Source organism: Equus quagga, chromosome 5 (genome assembly GCF_021613505.1).
Source record: "Equus quagga isolate Etosha38 chromosome 5, UCLA_HA_Equagga_1.0, whole genome shotgun sequence".
In the NCBI taxonomy this organism is placed as follows: domain Eukaryota; kingdom Metazoa; phylum Chordata; class Mammalia; order Perissodactyla; family Equidae; genus Equus; species Equus quagga.
The window spans coordinates 109,196,037-109,218,616 of record NC_060271.1 but is presented as its reverse complement, the minus strand read 5'-3'; the positions used below and the strand labels follow the sequence as shown (position 1 = coordinate 109,218,616).

Genomic DNA, 22,580 nt, shown 5'->3' with positions numbered 1-22,580 from the left:
CCATCAGCGAACCGGAATTCACTCCATATTTTTAGACCTCTGTTTAGATCGTTGACCTTTCAGGTAAAACTTAGTCAAGAGCAGAAATACTTCTATAAAGCCTCATTAACTAAAATCTAATTAACTACAGTCTAATCTAATCTGGGCCACATAGCAGCTACCGAGGCTTTTCCAAAAGTAAGAATCCTCCATTTATTTCGCATAGAAATTCAGTAGAGTAGCCACCAACCGATGTCTTAAATGTGGCTTTGTTTTAAAGCATGTTTGAACAAGCAGACTTTGCCGTTGTGAAATGTATTGGTACTGTGATTCGAACTGTCGGATGTGGAGATATCTTGAAAACTACCCCCGCAGCAACAAGGGGCAGCGTTTCTCTGTCATCATCCTGAAATGGGTCTCACCACGGAGTGTGACTGGTGGGTTCAGAGTCCCCATCCACAAACCTCCTGGCCCTGATTAACACGTCCACTGCTGGCCGTGGCTCACACCGAGGCAGCAGGTTGGAACCAGCTTGGCCTTCAGCTGAAATTGTTGGATAGCCAAAAAGTTGTCTGCTTTTCCAGGCACATTTGAGACCACATGAAGGGGGTTCCATGTGTTCCTGGGAGGGTAAGAAAGGGAGCCATTAGGTGGCGGTCACGGCAAAGAACGTGGCCCTTGAAGTCAGATGGAGCCAGGAGTACATGCAGGCTCTGCCATTCTCTAGCTTGGTTACATGAGGTCACTTCCCCTCTCTGAACCTGAGTTTCTCCAAAGGTGGAATAGACAACCCTACCTCGTGGAGTTGCTGTGAGGCTGATCCGTGTGGCGCTCTTGAGCACAGCACCTGGGCACCGTGGATGCTCGGCAGATGCTAGTTCTCTTCTTCAGTACTCAGCACTTAGACTCTTCTTTCAAAACCACCTGCTGTCTCTCTTGTCTGTACCATCTACCTCATCTGACCTGTAGTCTTTAAGGAGATCAGCTATGAGAATGCTGGTCATACAGATCTTAGATCTTGTTGTGGCCTTGCTGAGGTCTGCACGGCAAACCCAAACACTGGTTTAGACTTCTGTGCAGACCTTGAGGTCCCTCACTCCTACCCTCAGGTCCCTTTACAAGGTCTGGGGCCACTGGTTCCTTTTTCACTCTCTGCCACCTCTAGGGAAAGACTCATTCTTTCAGCTGGTGCTGTCAGCCCACGATTGATTGGCATCCACCTCTATGCCCTACCCGCCCCAGTGTTTTAAACCTAATAAGATAGCTTCCTGATCTTGAGTCATAATTAACTCATTTGGAAATGAGCTTGAAGGCAAGATGCTTCTGAGGTACTCTGTGATGAGTAGAGCTTGAATGGAATAGAGCTAGATTGGTAGAACCACCTGGAAATTCGATCCATGGTAGTCAGCCCGCTCCCTGAAGAGGAAGAGCTTCATTACAGCTGCTGTAGCCCCCAGACGCTCAATGAGTCTGACTCCTCCCGTGAGCACCTGTGCAGAGCCTGCTGCGGTGTCTCTGTGGAGCTTCCCGTTCAATGAGTTTCACTGTGTTCCTTGTCATCATGTTGCTACTTTGATTCTTAATCTTCATTGAATTTAGACAGAGATTTATTTTTATAATAAAATCAAATGAGAAACTGTAGTTTCGCCTAATATGTAGTCAAAGTTCTTGGTTCCACCCATCTCCTCCAAGGCATTCAGAGTAGTTGATCTCTCTCTTATATCATTTTATAAATATTCTTTTAGAGAATGATCTCATGCAATTGCTGAATGAGCAGTTACATAAACACTGTGTTATGCTGTAGGTCAGCAGTGGATCTTTGGCATTTCTCCCATGGTTTAGTTTTCTTGCCGTCTGTTGAAATTCCTCGAAGTGGGTCAGTGGCTTCAGAAAGCCCCACACCACGTGGCCAGGTTCTTTAGAACCAGGGTCAGACTAAGCTCTTCTCTTCAGTGTTTTCAAGTATGTGTGTATGTTTATTGGGGGTTGGGGGGGAAGGTGGGTAACACATGTGCATGTCTCTTTGTTTGAGATACCCATTTTAATATGATTGCCTCATCATCAAAAGAAACTTACTCATTGCAAAAAGAAAAGTTAAAGAGCAACGTTCACTCTTGATTCTAACAATTACTGTTTACATTTTCATTTCTTTCTAGACAGTTTTTAATTTTCCTCTTTATGTGCTTAAGCTTATACTACATGATACATTTTAATAACTACATGTATTCTCTCATATGATTGTGTCATGAGCCATTTGAACATTCCCATATTCTTGGACACAGATTTTTGGCTGTTACAAATAACATTGTGATGAACATCTACGTAAACAACTTATTTTAGACCTTTTCTGATTATTTCCTTGGGATAGCTTACTAGAAAGAATTATTGGCTCAAAGTAGTAGAAACTTCTTAAAGATATGTGAGGGACACCCCCTACTCTCACCATTGGTGTTTTCCTGTCTGTAGCTTCCAGTGACTGACTGAAATTTGGCCTCTTTTACCTTGTTGAGCCCCAAATCAGCTCTATCCCAGTGGCAGCTTCATGGTCATGTTCACACAGAGAGGCTAAGAGTTTGAGGGTCAACCACTGCAGCTTAGGTTGACCCACTGGAATATCTGGAGCAGTTTGATAAGGCCTGACCAGACCCCCAACAAGGTCACCAACTGTTTATTTCTTAAAGCAGGAAAGTGACTCATATATTGGTATTACCTCTGCCTAGCCTCTCATTGCAAGAGACGGGGTCGTCCTTCATGCCTCCCTCTCCCTTAACCATCCGTATCCTGACAGCTGTTTCTCAGAAATCTCTCTCAGATCTAGCCTTGCTTTTCCATCTCCATCACTGTGGCATTAATCTAGGCCCATACACATCCCCTTGAATGGTATCCCCATCTTCCTTACCCATTTAGTCTTCCAAATTATCACATTCCAGGGTTCTCTTCTTAAATCAAAGCTGATAAGGCCTCTCCCACCACCACAGGAAGGAATCTAAACCTGTTAGCTGTTATTCAAGGCCTTTACCATCCAGTCCCTACTTCACCTCCAACCATCACGCATGCGTGTGCATGTGCTCACTCTCTACAGCCTGACGCTTCTCACCATCCTTCCAACATGGCAAGCTGTTGGGCACACCACCTTCTGCTTGGAATGCTTTCCCTCCGGCTTCTTCATCTCCTGTTCCTCATCCCTCAAAGTAAAACTTGAGCATCAAATCGTGGGTGAAGGCTTCCCCAGCTCCCCAGCAGAGTTGGTTGCTTTGCCCTCCATGTTGTCCAGCTCCTCGTTTAGTTCACGGTAGCAAGAGTTGCTGCGTTGTGCTGTGGTAAGGAATTTCAGTCGCCAGGCCTGTCTCCACCACTTCTGTTCAGTCCTCTCGATCAGGGTCAGGATCATGCCATCTTTTTCATTGATGATAAAAGTTTGTGGAATGAGTGGCCAGCCCAGTGGCATAGTGGTTAAATTTGCATGCTCCACTTGGACAGCCTGGGGTTTGCAGGTTTGGATCCCTGGCACAGACGCATCAACCTATGCTGTGGCGGCATCCCACATACAAAATAGAGGAAGATTGGCACAGATGTTAGCTCACGGCTAATCTTCCTCAAGCAGAATGAGGAAGATTGGTAATGAATGTTAGCTTGGGGCTAATCTTCCTCAGGAAAAAAAAAAGGTTGTGGAATGAATGAATGCCTTTATGTTTAACATATACTTACTATTTTTAATACCTTACTAGATAATTTTAACCTCATAAATATTAGTAGCATTAATTAATTAAACATCTCAAGATGTAATGAGTGTCTTTGCCTCAATCTTAAGAAAATATAGACCAGTGCTTGTCCTTAACTCGAACCCCTTTTCACAAAGTCCTCATCCTTTCTGTGCCTGTATCTCATTCCCTTCCTCTTTTTCTCTAAGAAGAGGATGGGCAAAGATGTCTCTAGGAGGAAAAGCACAGTAGAAAGCGAAGGATGAAATGAGTGAGTTTAACCTTCTCTTTCCTAAGGTCCTTGTACCTTACTCAAATTTTATGCTGTGACATTGGTCCATCGTATGAGCTGTTACAAGGTTTATGTAAAATATAATCAGTAATATTGCTTTATGGAGAAATGCTTCCTTTCATAAAGAATTATCTGCATAATAGACTCTAGATTTGATAGCAAATCTAATGTCCTCAGTGAAATGTTGGCTGGAGGGCAGAATATTACTTAAATTAGGTTCGTTAATGATTCTGCTCAACCATTCACCGTGTACATTTTGGATATCTTAATGAAGTTCCCTCCTCTAAGGATTCCATATTAGCAAAAACTTCTATTATGGGTTTGGTTTGAAAGCCTTCAAATGAGTTTTTAAACTTAACAGTCAGTGCACCAGAAAGCTTTCTGTGGATCAGTCACAAATACAGGGAAGTATGTTTTTAGTAGATACTGAAACAGTAGTGGATACTCTGTTTACAACTAGAACTTTCCATGATTACTCAATATCCTTTGTTGAACCTTGGGCAGCAATGATGGGAGAAACGATGGGAAAATGTTGAGAAACAGAGAGATTACGCGTTTTAACACTTGACATAGATTCCTCCCTGTGCTTGCTTATAACTCTCCACAGGGACTGCAACGTATATCTGTGGAAATACAAAACGCTCCAGTAATGGGGCACTATTAGTGCCCTTGTACGAGGTGCGTCTACTCGAGTAATTGGTAAGAGGAGAATGTGGACACCAAAGACACATGAGCATTTCTGTCTGTGACTGTCCTCTGGAAAAGCTCAACAGGAAGCTTTGCACCAGCTCTTCACAGAGAGTAGCTTCCAGCCTCCTCGGAGCACTTGGCTACAGAGTTGGGGGCTGCTCGGCAAAAATGGCTCCTGATGCCGTACGCTTACGCATTTCTTCTTGCACCTGCAGGCATCTGGGTTCTCTCCTCTGTGTCCGGGGCAATGAACATTGCCCCTTCAGGGCTTCCCAGATGCCTTCCAGATTCCTTTATAGTTTTACATTTACTAGTGACCAATGGTGACTGGAGCTGTCTTTAGAATCTGAGCATAACATTTTTTCAGATTGGTAGGAGTCATCCGGTTACTGGCCTATCCAGGGACTAGAGGTGCTGCGCTCTCCACGTGTCTCCATTGGTCTGCCCATCTCTGCTTTGCTGGTCACTTAGGCCTCTCTGTGAGCCACGGTTCTTGAGCTCTAGAGGGATTGTGACCACTGCTAAGTCAGTGAGTTCAGGGAAATCAGGGGAAGTCGTTGAGTCAAAGAGAAAGGAACTTTCAAGGAAAAGGTGAAGGGTACGGGGAATGGGGATGGCAAGGGAGAAGGGAGGAAAAAGGAGAGCAGAATGTTTTGTTTGTTTTTTTGAAGATTGGCACCTGAGCTAACAACTGTTGCCAATCTTTTGTTTTGTTTTATTGCTTTTTCTCCCCAAATCCCCCGGTACATAGTTGTATATTTTAGTTGTGGGCCCTTCTAGCTGTGGCATGTGGGACACCGCCTCAACATGGCCTGACAAGCGGTGCCATGTCTGTGCCCAGGATCCGAACCAGCGAAACCCTGGGCCGCCAAAGTGGAGCGTGCGAATTTAACCACCCAGCCACGGGGCCAGCCCCTGAGCAGAATGTTTTAAGCTGTAAAGTCTTAATAGTACATAAAAATAGCTCTTAAAAATAGATTGTTCCCAAAACCCATAGTTTGCTGAAAAACACGGGTTGAAACGAGGTTGTTTTTAAAGTAGAAATTTCCTTGTTGATGAGATGGAAATCCATACAGCATCACTGAAAAATGAAGGAAATGGTTATCTCAATGCTAATTCCCCTCCAGGATAGCACAGGAGGCGAGCTAGCTCCCTGCAACGTGCTATTATCATTCCTTACTCTTCTCCAGAATCATTTACAGAAAGATTAAGTAGAAGTAGGAATTTCTTGAATCATCTCTGTAAATATACTCAGCTGGACTTTTTATCTCTTTCTACATAGAACAAGATCTCTGAACATGTCTCTGCCTGTTTGTATTTCAGTTTTAGTTTTTTCATCTAGTGTGTTTAACAGCTGTACAGTGATTAAATTTGTATATTTTGCAATGACAATCTAATGACACTTACCCAGCGGTATCATTCCCAGCTGGTTGTAACAGTCACTGCCCTGTATTAGCCTCAGTGGCCCTTGATCGGGTTCAAGCCACAAGATGAGAGTTCTAAAGCTTCTCCTGAGCAGAGGCGAATGGTAGTAGGAGACTAGGGAAGCGAAAGTTCCCCCAAATTCTGGAAATCCTAAAGCATATTGTGATTGTACAAAGCTGTTCCCTTTATGTCTTAAGTTTAATAAGATGTTGTGCTTTGTCGCATCAAGCAACTCCACCATGTGCTTTTTTTCCCACTAGAAGACACGATTGCAAAGAAGGTGGTGTGCCACTTCAGTGGGAAGGCCTACGCCGACGAGGAGCGGTGGGACATTGACAGCTGCACACACTGCTACTGCCTGCAGGGCCAGACCCTCTGCTCAACCGTGAGCTGCCCGCCCCTGCCCTGCGTCGAGCCCATCAACGTGGAAGGAAGTTGCTGCCCAATGTGTCCAGGTATCTAAGCTATCGTCCTGCTGTATTTCAAGTCGTATTATTAACTTAAGATGAAACCAGAGCAGACCCAGAACCTGCTCCACCCATCCATTAGCTCATGTGGCCCGAGGAGTGTGTTGGATGCAGCTGAAGTCTTCCTGTACGGGGACGTGGGGGGTAACTTGAGAGACTGTCACCGTCAAGGTGAGTGCCACATTTTGCGTCCATGCCAGAATTGCTCTGGTTCTTCTGATTTGCATTCTCTAAACTTTAGTGACAGTATGGCGTTATGGGTATAACAGACCTGTTAATGGCACCTGCCCTATCCTAGTAGCACAGTTTTAGTGCAGTGTCGGACTAGCCTAGGGAAACAGGTGCAAGACTGGACATAGTAGGGAATGTGCTCAACAGATGAATATATATCAGAACCAAAAGGGAAGAGCTGCGTTTAAAGAATATGGTTCTGGCTCAGTCTTTCTTCAGTTCTTTAGTTCCAGCAGTAGCCATAACATCCCATGCAGCCTTCTTCCAGGCACTCCACTGAACTTTCCATCTCTTCCCACGTACACCGCAACCACTGAGCGCCCCAGGCTGGCTGTTGCCAAAGCCGGTGCCTGCATCTTCCCCCACATCCCACCCTTCATGTCAGCTCAGTAACTCCCCTCCTGGTTTCAAACCTAAGTTCCCCACAGCTGCCCAGATCCTCCCCAGGCCTTCTCCTAGTTTCCACGTCTGTGTCTCCTGCCAAAACAGCTCTTTTATCCTCTTCCCCTCATCCCAGAAATGCAGGCCCTGAGCCCTCGGCAGGATGGCCTCCAGGCAGTGTTCCAGATCTAAAGCCCTAAACAGACAAACCAGAGAGAGGGCTCACTCTCTGAGCCTGCTGAGGTCCTGAGCAAGTCAGGAGCCTCTCCATCTTTGCCTCGATCCTTGTGCTCTCTTGCAGCATTGCATCAGAGAATCCTGCTCCATGGAGCGCAGTGAGCTGGGAGCCACACCAACAAAGAAGTGCATTTATACTGTGCAGTTGTAAAATGGACAGTCCGTCAAACCCAGAGTTTCAGTGATCTCTGTGCACGTTTGCCTTTAGTTCGAGTGTTGTGCAGACTGGCCCTAATTGGCACTTCTAAGAATGGCCACTTATCCCCTGACAAGGATGGGATATTCGCCAGGCGAGGGGTTGAACCCTTTACAGAGCCTTCGGTAGGGTACTCTTCATAGTCTGGTCTCACTGGCCGTGATAAAGGTATAGATTAAGAGTCAGAGGTTCGCCTCTGTGATGTTTCATCCCCTGGTGGCACGTGGGGAAAAACAAAATCCTTCAGTGTTTTGCATGAGAAGAATAAGGAAAAATATGTATTGGAGTTGTTTTATCTAGTACATATCAACTGTTTCACAAGTTTCGTACCACTTTTCTTAGTAATGTGCTTTTAATGATATAAATGGTGAAACTTGACCTTATTTATTCAACAAAGATTCATTTAGTGCCTACTGTGCCCCAGCACTGTTCTAGGCACTGGGGAGACAGCAGCGGCTCAAAGTCCCCATCCACACGGAGCTCACATTTTCATAGGGAGAGACAGGCAGGCAGCAGACAAGGGAACAGTGAATAGACAGCAGACAAGGCGGGGAGAAGAGCAGAGCGAGCCTGGGCGGGGCCGGGAAAGGTGGGGAGAGGTGGGGAGAGGTGGTTTTGTTTTATATGCAATGTTCAGGGAGCGCCTCACTGATGAGGTGACCTTTGTAAAGGGACCCAGAACTGCAGGGTTCCTGGGGAAGAGGCAGAACAACGCTCGGTATAGGCAGAGCAAGAGGTGTGGGCTGGGAACATGCTGTGCACGTGCAGGGAGAAGTAGGGAGGCCTGTGCGGATGGGACCCAGGGAGCAGGGAGGGTGATGAGGGGAAGGCAGAGAGGTCATCCTGGGCCAAAACACGCAGTCCCACGGGTGATTGTAGGACTTTACTGAGACGGAAACTTCGGAGGCCTTTGAGCACAGGAGTGCTGTGATCTGTCTTATCCTTAATGGGATTTCTCTGGTGCTGGGTTGAGCATGGACTGTGGGATGTGGAGGGCAGGAGGAGAAGCAGAGACCAATTCGGAGGTTTTTGCAGTAATCCAGGTAAGGGGTGGTGGTGGCTCGGACCAGGGCAGTAGCTGTGCAGGTGGGGAGAAGTGGTCGGATTTTGATTATACTGTAAGGGGAGAATCAGTAGGATTCGAATAAGATGTGAGGAGTGAGAGGAAGAGAGAAGCAAGGACGACTGTAATGTGTTTGGACTAAACCATGGAGTTGCAGCTCTGAAGTAAATCACTTTGGTTTGGGGCATTTTTAGTTTGAAATCCCCATTAGACGTCTAAGTGGAGATAATGAATAGACAGTGAATAGCTAACCTGGAGTTCAGGAGAGAGACTGGGAATCCATCCATAATTTGAAAGTTGTCAGCCGTAGGTGGTTTTTAAGCCTTAAGACTAGATGGCGTCACCCAAGGAGTGAGTGTAGATAAGAAGAGAGAGCCCAGGACTGAGCCCAGAGACCCTCCAACTTTGCAGACTGGGCAGGAGACGCGGGACTAGCAAAGGAAATGGAGGAGGAACCCCAGCGACACAGGAGGAAACTGGAGAGCCGTGACCTGGAAGCCAAGTGGAGAAAGGATAGGAGGAATGCCGTTAGCTCAAGGCAGACGAGCAGCGGGAACTAACTGCTGTGCGTTTAGCCTCGTCCTCATCATCTTGACAAGAGCCATTTCAGTGGAGTGGTGGAGGCAGTCTCATTAGAGTGGCTTCGAGAGAGAAGGGGCAGGGTGAACTGGAGACGGTGGTTATGCAACCCTGCAACAGACCCTGAGCGCTCAGCTCACAAGGCAGATTTTACTGTGAAGTCAAGTGACCTTGGAGCCTTTCACAGGCGGATTTGAGCTAAACCTTGAAGGACAGGTGGGCTCTCTTCATTGGAGTGAAGACGATAATGCAACCAAAGACCTAGATGGAAAGGTCAAGGTCAAATGCCCCTAGAACACAGAGTTCTAATAGCAGGATATAAGGACAAAAAAAGATAGCTTTGGCCAAGATTTTTAGGGCCTTAATTGTCAAATGAAGAGTATAGACTTTGTCCCTGTAGGGAGTGGCGAGGCTTGTTTTTGAGCAGATGAATGACATGATCGAGGTGCTTTGGGAAGAGTAACAGGCTGGTATACAGGAGGGACTAAGGCAGGGAGAGACCAGAGGCCAGGACAGCTCTAACTCACATTGCAGATGTCCCAGGTGTGTGACAGTAAGGACCCAAATCCAGGTGATGGGCAGTGGGAGAAGAGGCAAAGATTCACTCTCCTTGGTTTGTAGTAAGTTTAGTGAAGGAGAGAGTGCAGATACTGCTGACATCCTTGTTCGTTACTAGAAATTTCTCCAGTGACTTCTCAGATTTACTGTTGGATGGGAATTTAATTTCTGTAACTCTTTTCTGCATCTGATGTATTATTGATAAATCATTTCTCCATCCTGTCTCTAAGCAAATTTTGCAATCAGTCAAGCTTTGCCACTTTACTCTGATTAAGTGTGGCCTGCCAGGAAGGCTGGATCCTGTCCTGTTCTGTTTGACTCACTATATGCTCTTAGTCAAGGCTCTTGGCTGAAGTTTCAGCTTCCATTGCTCATTTAGATAGCTCATGCTACCTCGCTTCATCCTCTCTGCATACCAGCTAACACTCTGAATAGCCTCACCCTTTACAAAACACTTTCCCTCCTGCCGTCTTTGGATATGAATTCAGAACCTGTGAGCTGGTTAGCTAGTTAGTACTTGTCCCATTTTACGGAAGAAACTGATGCTCAGAAAAGTTAAGTGAATTATCGAAAGCGATGCAGCTCATTAGCAGAAGACCTGTGTGATTAGGAATATTCTTCCTCTCAGACAGTTTCGTTTCATGTTGTTGTATCTTGTTGATTGAAGTACCTATATGATCAAGTTAGATAATGTAAACATATTTACTGAACATCATTTTCCAATACGCATGGTTCCCGTGGTAACACAGCAGACATTGAAGACTTCATCAGGCAGCACCTTGTGAGGTCTGCCTACAGTTCTTTCCCATTTAGGGGAGGAGAGTGGAAGGGGATTGGCTAAGAAATGCATGAAGACTGGAAGATGCTTTAACTTGTTCATTTCCTGTGGCATATTTATATAAATGATTCAACACTCATGGATTACAGGGCAGCAGTTATTAAAGTACAGTATTTAGCTGATGGAAAGTAAAAGAAATCCTTCTATTTCAGCCAGTCCTCATCAGCTTACACAAAACTTTAGAGCCAACACCTTTTAATATGAAAAAGCAGAGCTTCTGACCCTAGTAGAGGAGAAAACTTTCCCCTCCTTTTAAATAGTTATGAGACCTGTTTCCCACCTCAGTGACTCTGTAGCATTAATGATGTAAATGCAGCAACTGAATCTTTCATGTCCCAGGACAACTGTATTGAATTGAATGCACCATCCATTTGGATTAAGGAAACAAAAGTCAACGCTATGTAGCCCCTCCATCATCTCTTATGAAAAATGCCCCCTTCTTTCAGAAATGTATGTCCCAGAACCAACCAATATACCCATAGAGAAGACGAATCATCGTGGAGAGATTGACCTGGAGGTTCCTGTGTGGCCCACACCCAGTGAAAATGACATCATCCATCTCCCCAGAGGTAAGTGCCAGCATCAACTGAGGTCTGTCTAGTCGTGTGTATGGTCTCCTTTTTTTTTTTCTCTCTCTAATTTTTAAAACTTACTTTGGGTAACTTTTTAAATGGTGTGACCAAGTAAGTTCAAATAACTACTCCAGGGAAGACCTGCTCGGCTGGATCACATTTAGCACCCAGGAATGATAAAATAAATCTGCAGGTAACTGAGTAAAATGCTTCCTTCTGGCCCCACATGCTCAGAGACCTAGTGATGATGGAAAGAAATATGACCTTGTCCTAAGAGCTTGGTATCTGGAATTTCTAAGCCATCTCTCATATTTATGCATGTGAATAAATTTTGTAAGCGGAGTAATAATAGATTATTCACTGTCCCTGTAGAGTCTGTACTAAGTGTTTATGCATTATGAGTTACCCACTACTTCTAGGTAGTTTGCACTCCACGAGGGTTCGATTTATTACAAGTGTCAATTTTTCCACTCACCAGGTTTATTCCATGCTTTTTTTTTCTTGCTCTGTCCTTTCAGTTGTGTATAACAGAAGTGTTATTCTGTCTCTCAATAGTTAAGCGGTAAAGCAACCAGAGTTCCTTTCACTATTGCCTTCTCCATAAAAGTAGACCTCCTGATCAAAATAGTATAAACTTGCTCTTAGCCATGACTCACCCTACTGCCTCCTGTCTACTCCAAGGACATTTGCAAAATCATTGCTATACAATTATTAGAATATTTCTTTTGGAAGAAGCAATATTCATTGCTTGGGAGATGAGTGGTCCATTACCTAGATCTTCTAAGTGTTATGCTTAGATCAAGCCAGATGACCAGAGAGCCAAATTCCTGGGCCCAGTGTTTTGGCTCCTTATACAATTGCTCTGGCGGAATGGTGCCTGAGCGTTATGTTTACAGCCACTCAGTCAATAAATATTAGTGCCTCCTCTGTGCCACACACTGTTCTAGATGCTGGGCTTTGGTCATAAGAAGAGCCTTTGTTATTATAATATGTTGAGGACCATGTATTACATAGTATCTCTGTTAGAAAGCCCCAGAGGAGAAATTTCCTCCGTGTCAGTTGCAAGAAAATTTATCCTTCTCTTAAGCAAGATATTGGTTTTAATCTTAAAGACATGGTGAATATTATTGATGGTACTTGTTGCCATTTTGGCTACTAGAAAGTTCAAAGCTAAATTTTATGGCCTGCTTTTAGCATCAGAACAGAACTTAAGGACTGAATTTTGTAAACAGACTTCAGTTGAAACTTCATTTTCCTTTCACCAAGATTTTCCTTAATTTACTTTTTAATCTTCTTGTATGACATAGTTCTGAAACCATTGCCATTATCATCTGAAATGTGCTAAGGCAAAAATTCATTCCTTTACTCATTGTATATTTAAAACCTGAATTTATCAATAAATGGTTATTTTTACCTTTGGCATTTTTCTTGATGCTGATAAATATGTTCCTTTTTTTCTCTTCCTATAAAGTACAACAATCTAAACTGACTAAAATGACTAGGGAGATTCTTTGCTTCCCATCCGCCCACATACACAAAGAAGCATGTTAATAAAAATCTGATTTTTAAACTAAAGACAGTCTTAATATCACAAAGCTATGCTACTTCGTGAGCTGAGTTTCCAGAACAATTTAAGAGCAAGTCCTTTTGATTGTGTGAGTCCTGCATCTTTCACTAGCCTGGTCTTTGATGCATTTAGACTACCTGACTACAGTGGTTTATTTGAAACAAAATAAAAGAAAAATAAGGAAACCTTCAGCGAGTGCCCCTGATTGGTATATATTTAAATTTGTCATCTCTGCCTGCAGTATTCATTGCAAGAATGATGATTTAAAGGAACAGAAAGACCTTCATTGATAAGAGCAAAATTAAATGTCCTCTGTGCAATATATTAACTAAAAGGCCTATTCGTTAGGAAAATTATCTAATAGGCCTAGGGAGTTTTCAACAAGTTTACAAAAAGTAAGTTTTTGCTTAGAGCTCAGTGAACCAGACACTCAGCCAGAAGACCAAGCTCTTGATTCTGGCGTAGTTTTTGCTGTTACACTGGTAATGAGTCTTAGCTATGACACCAGTAAGCAGAATATACTTTGTCCTAGTCTCCTATTTGCTAGTAAGCAAGGAGCTAAACTGATGTTTCTGCTGCAAAATCTTAGACCATATATGTTAATATTAATCAAAATAGTTTTAGTAGTCTAATTTTAGTCACTTGTTAAAGTCTACAAAAGAATTTTCTTGACCATGTAGAACCAGCATTCTTCTGCCCAATTATTAACCTTCTCACCCTCATACTTCCTTCTCCAGATGCATCCTCGAGAGCTCTGCCCTCGCAAAGAGCTCTTTGGATCAACGTTAGACTTGAATCATGTTTTAGCCTTAAAGTACTAGGAAGCAATAAAACCAAGTTGCTGATCTCTGTTTGCAATGTAATTAAAATAATACTTAAAAAATTCTGGTTTAGGTAATAAATGCTTGTGATTTTTCTTCTCCTAGACATGGGTCACCTCCAGGTAGATTACAGAGATAATAACAGGCTGCACCCAGGCGAAGATTCTTCGCTGGACTCCATTGCCTCGGTTGTGGTTCCCATAATTATAGGCCTGTCTATTATAATAGCATTCCTGTTCATCAATCAGAAGAAACAGTGGATCCCACTGCTTTGCTGGTATCGAACACCAACTAAGGTATTGTCCTGAAACAGTTTCAGTCTCTTGAATGGTCAACTAGGAAAGCTTGCACACGTACAGTTCCTTAAGATTGCTTGACATCTTCTCCATTAGCCAGGGAAATTTTTACTCTGCTCTTCATAGCCTCAAGTGCACATCACACTGTAGCAATCAGATGTATAGTACTTGCCAAGGGCTGGATCACTCACTAGATCAATTATCCATCATCTGTTGGTTAGTGAATCCTGATCTTTCTACAGATCCAATTTCCTGGATTTACTGTAAAGTTTTCAAATGAACAAATACCTCTCAGTTGACTCCTAAGTCATTGCTATTTATGTAGGAATTAAAATGTGATCACCTAGTATTTATCAGTGATCTATCAACCTAGAATTGGGAGAGAAAAGAAATCATAAAGAGAAGATGTTACTACTCAGGAGGGGCAAGAAGAGAGCTAGATGATGATGAGGATGCACAGAAGTCCAGAGGACAGAGAGAGGTGCCAAAAGCAAGCAGAAAGGGGAAAACAAGCAAAAGAGAGAGAGATTGTGTACAATAATACCAGACAAGGTAGAGAGAGGCAGGTTTCCTGTTGAGGGAGAAAGAATGCATATTTGTTGTCAAATCTGCCTTTTTTTTTTCCTGAGGAAGATTAGCCCTGAGCTAACATGTGTTGCCAATCTTCCTCGTTTTTGCTTTTGTTTTGTTTTGCTTGAGAAAGATTAGCCCTGAGCAAACATCTGTGTCAGTCTTCCTCTACTTTATATGCGGGTTGCTGCCACAGTGTGTCTGAGGAGTGGGGTGTGTTCACACCTGGGATCCAAACCTGCAAACCTGGGCCACTGAAGCAGAACACACCAAACTTAACCACTACACCATGGGGCTGACCCCTAAATCTGCCTATTTTTAAAAGACAAGAAAGAATTCATTTTCATTAAGGGAAATAAATCATGATTTTTCCAACCCTAATGCTACCTTTTGCATTCAGTTTTTTCCTAAAAAAGAAAAATCATACAACCTTAAGAATTAAAAACAGCCTGAATAATTATTCTAATTCAATTTACCTTCTAGATAACCCTACCATATAAAATTACTGTCAGATGGTTATCCTGCCTCTGCTTTTCTTTCGACAAATGTGCGCTGGGCACGTGCTGGTCAGCATACAGGGCTGATCAAGACACAGTCCCCTCTGAAAAGCTGGGAAAGGACCCGCTCATAAAGTGCGTGGAGTGACTGGAGACAGACGGGCTGTCCCTGCCTGTGATGCTGTTATACAGCCTGAATGATTCAAAATTGGCTATCTTAAAATCTGCCTATCTGGTAACTTGCACTCATTCTTCAACCCTCCCGAGCCCAGGTCTGTCCTTCAAGGATTTGAAAATAGTTACGTCACTTCACCAACCTTGTTTTTCTCAGCTCCTTTTTCCACTGTTTGACGAAGTTCATTGACATTCCCCCTTGAAACGCAGTTTGTCAGTACCCGTCATAAAACTCCTGTTGGTACTAGCACAGGATGCCAACTCTCCATACAGCCCATCAGTGTGCTCTGAAGCTGTTATCTCACTTGAATTAGGTACTAGATTCCTGTTACTTTGGGATCTGTAAAGCAGCTAATTCTTGGTGGTTCTTCCTTCTCTCATTGAATAGCCTTCTTCCTTAAATAATCAGCTGGTATCTGTGGACTGCAAGAAAGGAACCCGAGTCCAGGTGGACGGTTCCCAGAGAATGCTAAGAATTGCTGAACCAGACGCAAGATTCAGTGGCTTCTACAGCATGCAAAAACAGAACCATCTACAGGCAGACAACTTCTACCAAACAGTGTGAAGGCAGGCGACTTGGATGAGGTTTTCAAAGACAGAAAATGGCTAAATCTGCTCTTAAAAGTAAACTAGAGTTTGTGCACTTGCTTAGTGGATTGTTTTGGATTGTGACTTGATGTACCGTGCTAAGAACTTCCTGGGATGGGCTCTGTCTACAGCAGTGTGCAGAACAAGCATTCCCACCTTTCCTCAAGATAACTGACCAAGTGTTTTCTTAGAACCAAAGTTTTTAAAGTTGCTAAGATATATTTGCTTGTAATATAGCTGTAGAGATATTTGGGGGCGGGGACAGTGAGTTTGGTTGGGGAAAGGGGTGGGAGGGCGGTGTTGGGAAGACAAATTGGTCAGCTTGGCTCGGGGAGAAATGCAGTGAAATGAAAGCAGTCCAGTGGCCCAGAGGATATTTTTTCCTGTTGCGCTGAAGACTGCACTGGTTGCTGCAAAGCTCAGGCCTGAATGAGCAAGAAACAGTAAAAGGCCTTGCCATCCAGCTGCCATAACCACCTTAGAACTACCAGACGAGTGCATCAGAACCTTTCGATAGCCATCCCAGGTCTAAAGCCACAGTTTTCTTTTCTATACAGTCACAACTGCAGTAGGCGGTGAGGAAGCCAGGGAAATGTGACGGCCGCATTTCTCTAAAGCGGGTTCTTAAGGATATATACAGTTATACTTTTTGCTGCTTTTGTTTTCTTCCAAGCCAATCAGCCAGTTCCTAGCAGTCAGCAAATGAACGAGACCTAAGTCATGTCGTGATGTGAGCACTGGAGCTTTTCTTACGACAGCGTGGCAGGAAGGAGGGTGAGGTGGAGGACACCAGGCATTTCCAGGGGCTGTACTTCATTGTGTGTTGTTGCTTTGTTCTCTTATATTGTTGGTTGTTCATAGTTTTTGTTGAAGCTCTAGCTTAAGAAGAAACTTTTTTTAAAAAAGACTGTTTGGGGATTTTTTTTTCCTTATTATATACTGATTCTACAAAATAGAAACTACTTCATTTTAATTGTATATTATTCAAGCACCTTTGTTGAAGCTCAAAAAAAAATATGCCTCTTTAAACTTTAGCAATTATAGGAATATTTATGTAACTATCTTATGCTTCAAAAAAAACAAAAGTATTTGTGTGCGTGTGTATATAATATATATATACATATATATTTATACACATACAATTTATGTTTCCTGTTGAATGTATTTTTATGAGATTTTAACCAGAACAAAGACAAACAGGCATTCCATATCAATGCTTTTGAACACTTAGAAATTTTTGAATAACACAAAATCTCATTCTACCTGCAGTTGAATTGGCAAGAAAGATGTGTGTGTGAATGTGTGTGAGTGTGTGTGCGCACACGCCTTGAGCATCAGCATCACACCTGCTGTGGAGAAGGCATTCCTTTATTACAATCTTCTTCCTCATTTGGATTTGCTTTAGGTTGGTTTTCAATTCGCTCACTGGCCAGAGACATTGATGGCAGTTTATCTGCGTCACTAATCAGCTCCTGGATTTTTTTTTTTTTTTTCAAACAACTGTTTGAAACAACTACTGGAATATTGTCCATAATAAGCTGGAAGTCTGTTGTAGTTTGCCTCAGATATAACTGACTGTATACCTTAGTGTGAACTTTTCAAACAGCTCTTAGCACTTTTATACTAATTACCCATTTGTGCATTGATTTTTCTTTTAAAAATGCTTGTTGTGAAAGACACAGATACCCAGTATGCTTAATGTGAAAGAAAATGTGTTCTGTTTTGTAAAGGAACTTTCAAGTATTGTTGTAAATACTTGGACAGAGGTTGCTGAACTTTAAAAAAAATTAATTTATTATTATAATGACCTAATTTATTAATCTGAAGATTAACCATTTTTTTTGTCTTAGAATATCAAAAAAAAGGAAAAGAAAAAGGTGTTCTAGCTGTTTGCATCAAAGAAAAAAAAGATTTATTATCAAGGGGCAATATTTTTATCTATTTCCAAAATAAATTTGTTAATGATATGATGTTACCAAAATAGAGTTACATCAGCCTGATTAGTATAAAATTTTGTTGACAATTAATCCATTCCTGGCATAAAAAGTCTTTATCGAAAAAGTTGTAAATGCTTGCTTTTTGTTTTTTCAATCATGGCCATATTATGAAAATACTAACAGGATATAGGACAAGGTGTAAATTTTTTTATTATTATTTTAAAGATATGATTTATCCTGAGTGCTGTATCTATCACTCTTTTACTTTGGTTCCTGTTGTGCTCTTGTAAAAGAAAAACAAATATAATTTCCTGAAGAATAAAATAGATCTATGGCACTTGGAGCGCACTGTAGTTGTACAGTTTGTTTTGTTTTCTTCAAAAAACAAAGCTGTAGGGGATCATTTGCTACTTGGTTCCTGGCAGCAAATAAACACTTTGAATCTAAATTACGCAGTGTAACTTTCAAAAAGATTCCATATCTGGGGTTAGAAAGATGAGTCGTCCTTTTCTTTTAAGGTTGTCAGTCTGACGATCCTCCAGCAGCACAAGCAGCCCCAGTGCTTCGCTCAGAAGGCAGGGCTGCCCCAAGAAAAGGTGCCCCCCAAGGTGTAGGCATGGGGAGGCTGCCCTCAGGGACTTCAACCCACCTGTCCTCAGTCACAAATCAGAAATGTGCTCATCATCTCATTAGTGTCAGATTCTCATCACACATTGGAGAAGGGCTGTGTGGGAAACTCGAGTAGTTTACTGCTGAAGAAGAGTTTGTAAGGGAACTTTTGAGTTGACAGGAAAAAAACCTATATATATATCTTGTGTGTGCGTGCGAGGAAGATTGTTGCTGAACTAACACCTGTGCCAATCTTCCTCTATTCTGTGTGGGACGCTGCCTCAGCACGGCTTGACGAAGGGTGTGTAGGTCCACGCCTGGGATCTGAACCCACAAACCCTGGGCCACCAAAGCAGAGCACGCGCACTTAACCACTAAACCACCAGGCAGGCTGGCCCCCAAAACTAGATATTTTTTAATACATTTCAGAAACATCAACTTAAGAATGAACAATAAATAGATCATTTTTGAATGGTCTCTTCAAAAAACATATCAGGGCTTTTGACTCTACGCTATGCCCCCTAAAATAATATCTCTTTCGTATAAGGTGTAATTTTTACACATTCAGATCAAATTATTAATATTGTTGTATAAGTATGCATCTTCATCAATTCATAGGTCAAGGACAAATAAGTTCCACATATTCACTATCAAACAAGACATTAATGAAACAAGGAGTGGTCCCAAGTTCCACCTCTCCCTAGATAACGGCTGAAATGTGAGGCTGCCTTTGCTGTCCTCTGGTGTCCCAGTCCTGAGTAGAGTGAGGACTGTGGACAAGCCCAGAGGTTCACAGATGTGTCAATGGGATTTTCAAAGCCCCCTGATAGCAGGTCCTATATAGACTCCTCTTACTACACTTGTGTTATCTAAGGGAGGAAGCTGCCACCGCTGTTGGGAATGTCTCACAGACCCACAAAAAGAGCAGGACTTCTGTCATTCCACAGCAGCTCAGCACAACCTGGAAAAGCCCCTCTCTCCCCTCCTTAGCATCGGGAGGCTATTCCGGGTTTCACCAGCTCACACACTGTAGTGATGGACAGTGTGTGGAATAGTAAAGAGAAGAAGAATCTAAGAAATACAACCAAAACTCAAAATAAAGCTCTCAAGCATATATTACCTTCTATTCCAACATTTATTAAATGGAATTGACTTGATTGGGACTGGCAAAAGTGTCTCATGACTAGTGATGCATCCATGAGTAGCTGCTTCTAGAATTATTTAGGAAGACACAGGCATGAATAAAATGTAACACAGTAATGGGAAATGGGCAATGCTGCAGCATAGTTTCTTAAGCACCTTCAAGGACACAGGCTCCTTTTAAAGGACACTTCTTCACAGACACGTGGAAAAAAACATTTAAACAAACATCTAAGTTAAAACAATACAAGATTCGGAAAGTGAATGGCAACCTAATGCCTAAAATTTGAACAATGGTGAAAGACACAGCTACCTCTGACAGCAGTCATCTCCAACAGCTTCGACGTTTACTACGTGTTAAGCCAAGATAATGCATATTCTGCTTTCGCATCTTCCAAGAACAGCCCGAGTTTCAGTTTCAGTCTCTCTAGACAATACTGGTAGGTAATATTGATACTGACAATTCACTGATAAAAATCAGTGTCGGTACTTCCCATCACTGAAGGATAGCTATAGCATCAATCTCTCAGTGCTTTAATCTGGTTCTTCAGTGCCGTGTAGGTCTAGAAAGCCATAAAACCTCTAATGGGCATACTGTCAGTTAAGGAAAAATATAACTGCACATGCACAATTAATATTACTCCCCCTTACTCTACAAAGTTGGAGAAGAGTCCATAATTGTTAGTGTTTAATAAAAGAAATCTCTAAAATTCAAAATAGTGCCATATTTCTCTTGGTTCATAATACAAAGAATTAGTGAAGGCATGATCTATTAATACTGAGTCACAAACCCAAGTTCAAGTGTGCTGTTTCCAAGAGCAGGAGGATAATGGTAGCCAGCTTTCAGAATGATGCTATTAGGAACTCTAGCTTGTAGTCCACAACAGATAAAGCTGCTCCTGAAGTGACGCTGCCCTATGTGGGACACAGAACTAGAGGAAGAAAAAGAAAACTTTGAAATAGATGTGTATTCTGTATACATTTGCACAAAACATATAAACACTTTATATACATTTTATATGTATATAAAAAAACACCATTAAGTAATGAGAACTAAATATTAATGCAAGGATCCATAGTAGCAGTTCTTTTAAAAAAGATTTTAAAAGGCTACACAACAATGAAAAGTTCTCTCAAGACACGTTTATTAGAATTTCCCAGAAATGAGATACCAAAAGGCCATGTCTTTTCGAGTACCACTTAGAGATAGAAGCCCATAACGTTACCCTGTAAGGGCTCCCTGGGGAAGTCAAAGAAGGGTGCCAGTCTGCACACGTTATTCCTGTCTGGCATCAGCACAGCCAGAGCCATACCTACGCAACCAGCCTTTGGTACAACTGTCGAAGGCGGGGCGGCTGCAGGCTGTGGTGGGTAATTCAGCAGGTGTGAGAAAGAGAAGCTGAAGGAGCCCAAACAGCATCCATGCCGTCTTTCTCAGGCCAGATGAGGACACTTTTCTAGCTTTCACTTCTCACCTTCACATTAAAATTTAGGTAGTATATTTAAGCAGCCAAGTCAAAGTCACGGTGTTAAAGCAACAATGAGAAAGTTCCCCCAAGAAAGAGGAAGGAGAGGTCTTCCTTGAGCAACACCCCCTCCCAGGCAGGGGTTCTACTGATCCCTGAGGAAGAGGAATCAGTAACTGGCCGTGGATTTCCAGGATGGGTGGAAAAGAGCATTTTAAATCACCCCACATCCGCACCTTCCCACGCACCTAACACCTCTGAGCATTACACTCCCCTCTTCCTGTTCTCGACTGCAGTCACTGCTTAGTCTGAAGCCTAAGCTGCTTTTCCACCCAGTCCTCACAATCCAAAGCTGAGGCCAAACCACAGCGCGCGCACACAAGCAGGTCATTGAAAGCAGGGGCAGCACAGACAGACCTGGGCTCACAGGCCGGAGCCGGCGGCCCACGCATGAGGAGCAGAATTAGGAGCACACTGCTTCCCTAAGGCATGCAGGACGGGTCACAGTTACAGTCCTGGGTTTTCAGAGGAAAAAATTAAAAATCATTTCCTCCCAGAGCACTGTGCTCTGGGTCATAAAATTCTTCCATGCGTCAAATGATAAAATAGCTAGAGAATGCTTCGGAAGCTCATTCTATCTCTGCCCCTCATGGCAGTGCCCTAGGGACCCACCATAATTAAAATTTAAGACATGTGCTTTATGTTCATCTCATTCCTGTTTCACATCTATAAGAACAAACCTCAGAACAATCCAGTTTTCATATCAATGCTAGCACAACACAAAAGCAAACAAAGATGTCAAGTATCAAAAAAAAAAAAATTCAGAATGTAACAGGAAGAAAAACCCGTCCATCAGAAAACACAGCTTATTAAAAAACAATAATGTCCATTTAGCCTGTTCTCCCCTGTTAACCTCCTAACGGCTGGCTCCAATCAAGGCTCAGGCTCTTCCAGGTGATATTTATTACAGTCATGCACCATCACGACGTTTCTGTCAACAACGGACTACACAGACAACAGCGGTCCCATAAAATTAGGACCACACAGTCTAGGTGTGTAGTAGGCTACTCCATCTAGGGCTGTGTAAGCACTCTATGATAGTCACACAACAACGAAATCACCTAACAACGAATTTCTCAGAATGTGTCCCCGTCGTTAGGCGACGCGTGACTGGATTCACTTTGAGCTCCCAGTATACACCCAGAGGTTCCCTCTTTATGAAGCTATGATTGAAGACAAGTCCCGTCTGAGTCATCTAAGGTCTCAGAAATCCCAACCTTCCTTATGTTGCGCTAACGACTCTGACAGAGAAGAGAGAATCCAAAGAAGAAAAATGTTACCAGAAGAGGATTGCTCTCAAAATTGGATCAAACACTACCGGATGCATGTTGTGATGCTTTGAAAATCTGTCACTTGAATAACTGCTATTTTTTTTTTAATTTCATTGAAAAGTATTAGTTCTGCCTATAACTAAGTGCTTCAGTCTCCTGTCTATTATCCAAATTTTGCTCTTTCCTCAGCAAAGTAACTGACTTCACTAACTTCTCAATCTCCCTTTGCCTCATCGCTATTCTGTCCTCTGTGATCTTGACCCTAAGATTTATGGGTCGTTTTTCACTGTCCCGGTTTTATGAAAGCCCATTCTTTTTCTTTTTCCCCTCCCCTCCCTGTCCCTTACACTAATTCCTTTCTTATTCCCTTAGGGA

The 22,580-nt window shown here is 42.7% G+C and overlaps 2 protein-coding genes across 5 annotated transcripts in view; one reads left to right on the top strand and one right to left on the bottom strand.

Annotated features, from left to right (window-relative positions):
• CRIM1 (cysteine rich transmembrane BMP regulator 1) overlaps nucleotides 1–18,007 on the top strand; it is a 188,354-nt gene extending 170,347 nt beyond the window's left edge. Inside the window, exons 14-17 of the mRNA XM_046662888.1 lie at nucleotides 6,348–6,542; nucleotides 11,084–11,206; nucleotides 13,703–13,893; nucleotides 15,523–18,007. Of these exons, the coding sequence (XP_046518844.1) occupies nucleotides 6,348–6,542; nucleotides 11,084–11,206; nucleotides 13,703–13,893; nucleotides 15,523–15,699 (686 nt within the window). The 3' untranslated portion in view covers nucleotides 15,700–18,007. The remainder of the gene's footprint in view (nucleotides 1–6,347; nucleotides 6,543–11,083; nucleotides 11,207–13,702; nucleotides 13,894–15,522) is intronic.
• Nucleotides 18,008–19,384: 1,377 nt separating this feature from the next.
• The window catches only part of FEZ2 (fasciculation and elongation protein zeta 2), a 38,784-nt gene continuing 35,588 nt past the window's right edge, over nucleotides 19,385–22,580 (bottom strand). For all 4 annotated transcript variants that reach the window (XR_006888866.1, XR_006888868.1, XM_046663490.1 and 1 more), the window contains one exon: nucleotides 19,385–20,340. Coding sequence is in view for 2 of the 4 variants with exons in the window: in XM_046663490.1 (XP_046519446.1) it covers nucleotides 20,324–20,340 (17 nt within the window). In the remaining 2 variants the exon portion in view is untranslated. The remainder of the gene's footprint in view (nucleotides 20,341–22,580) is intronic.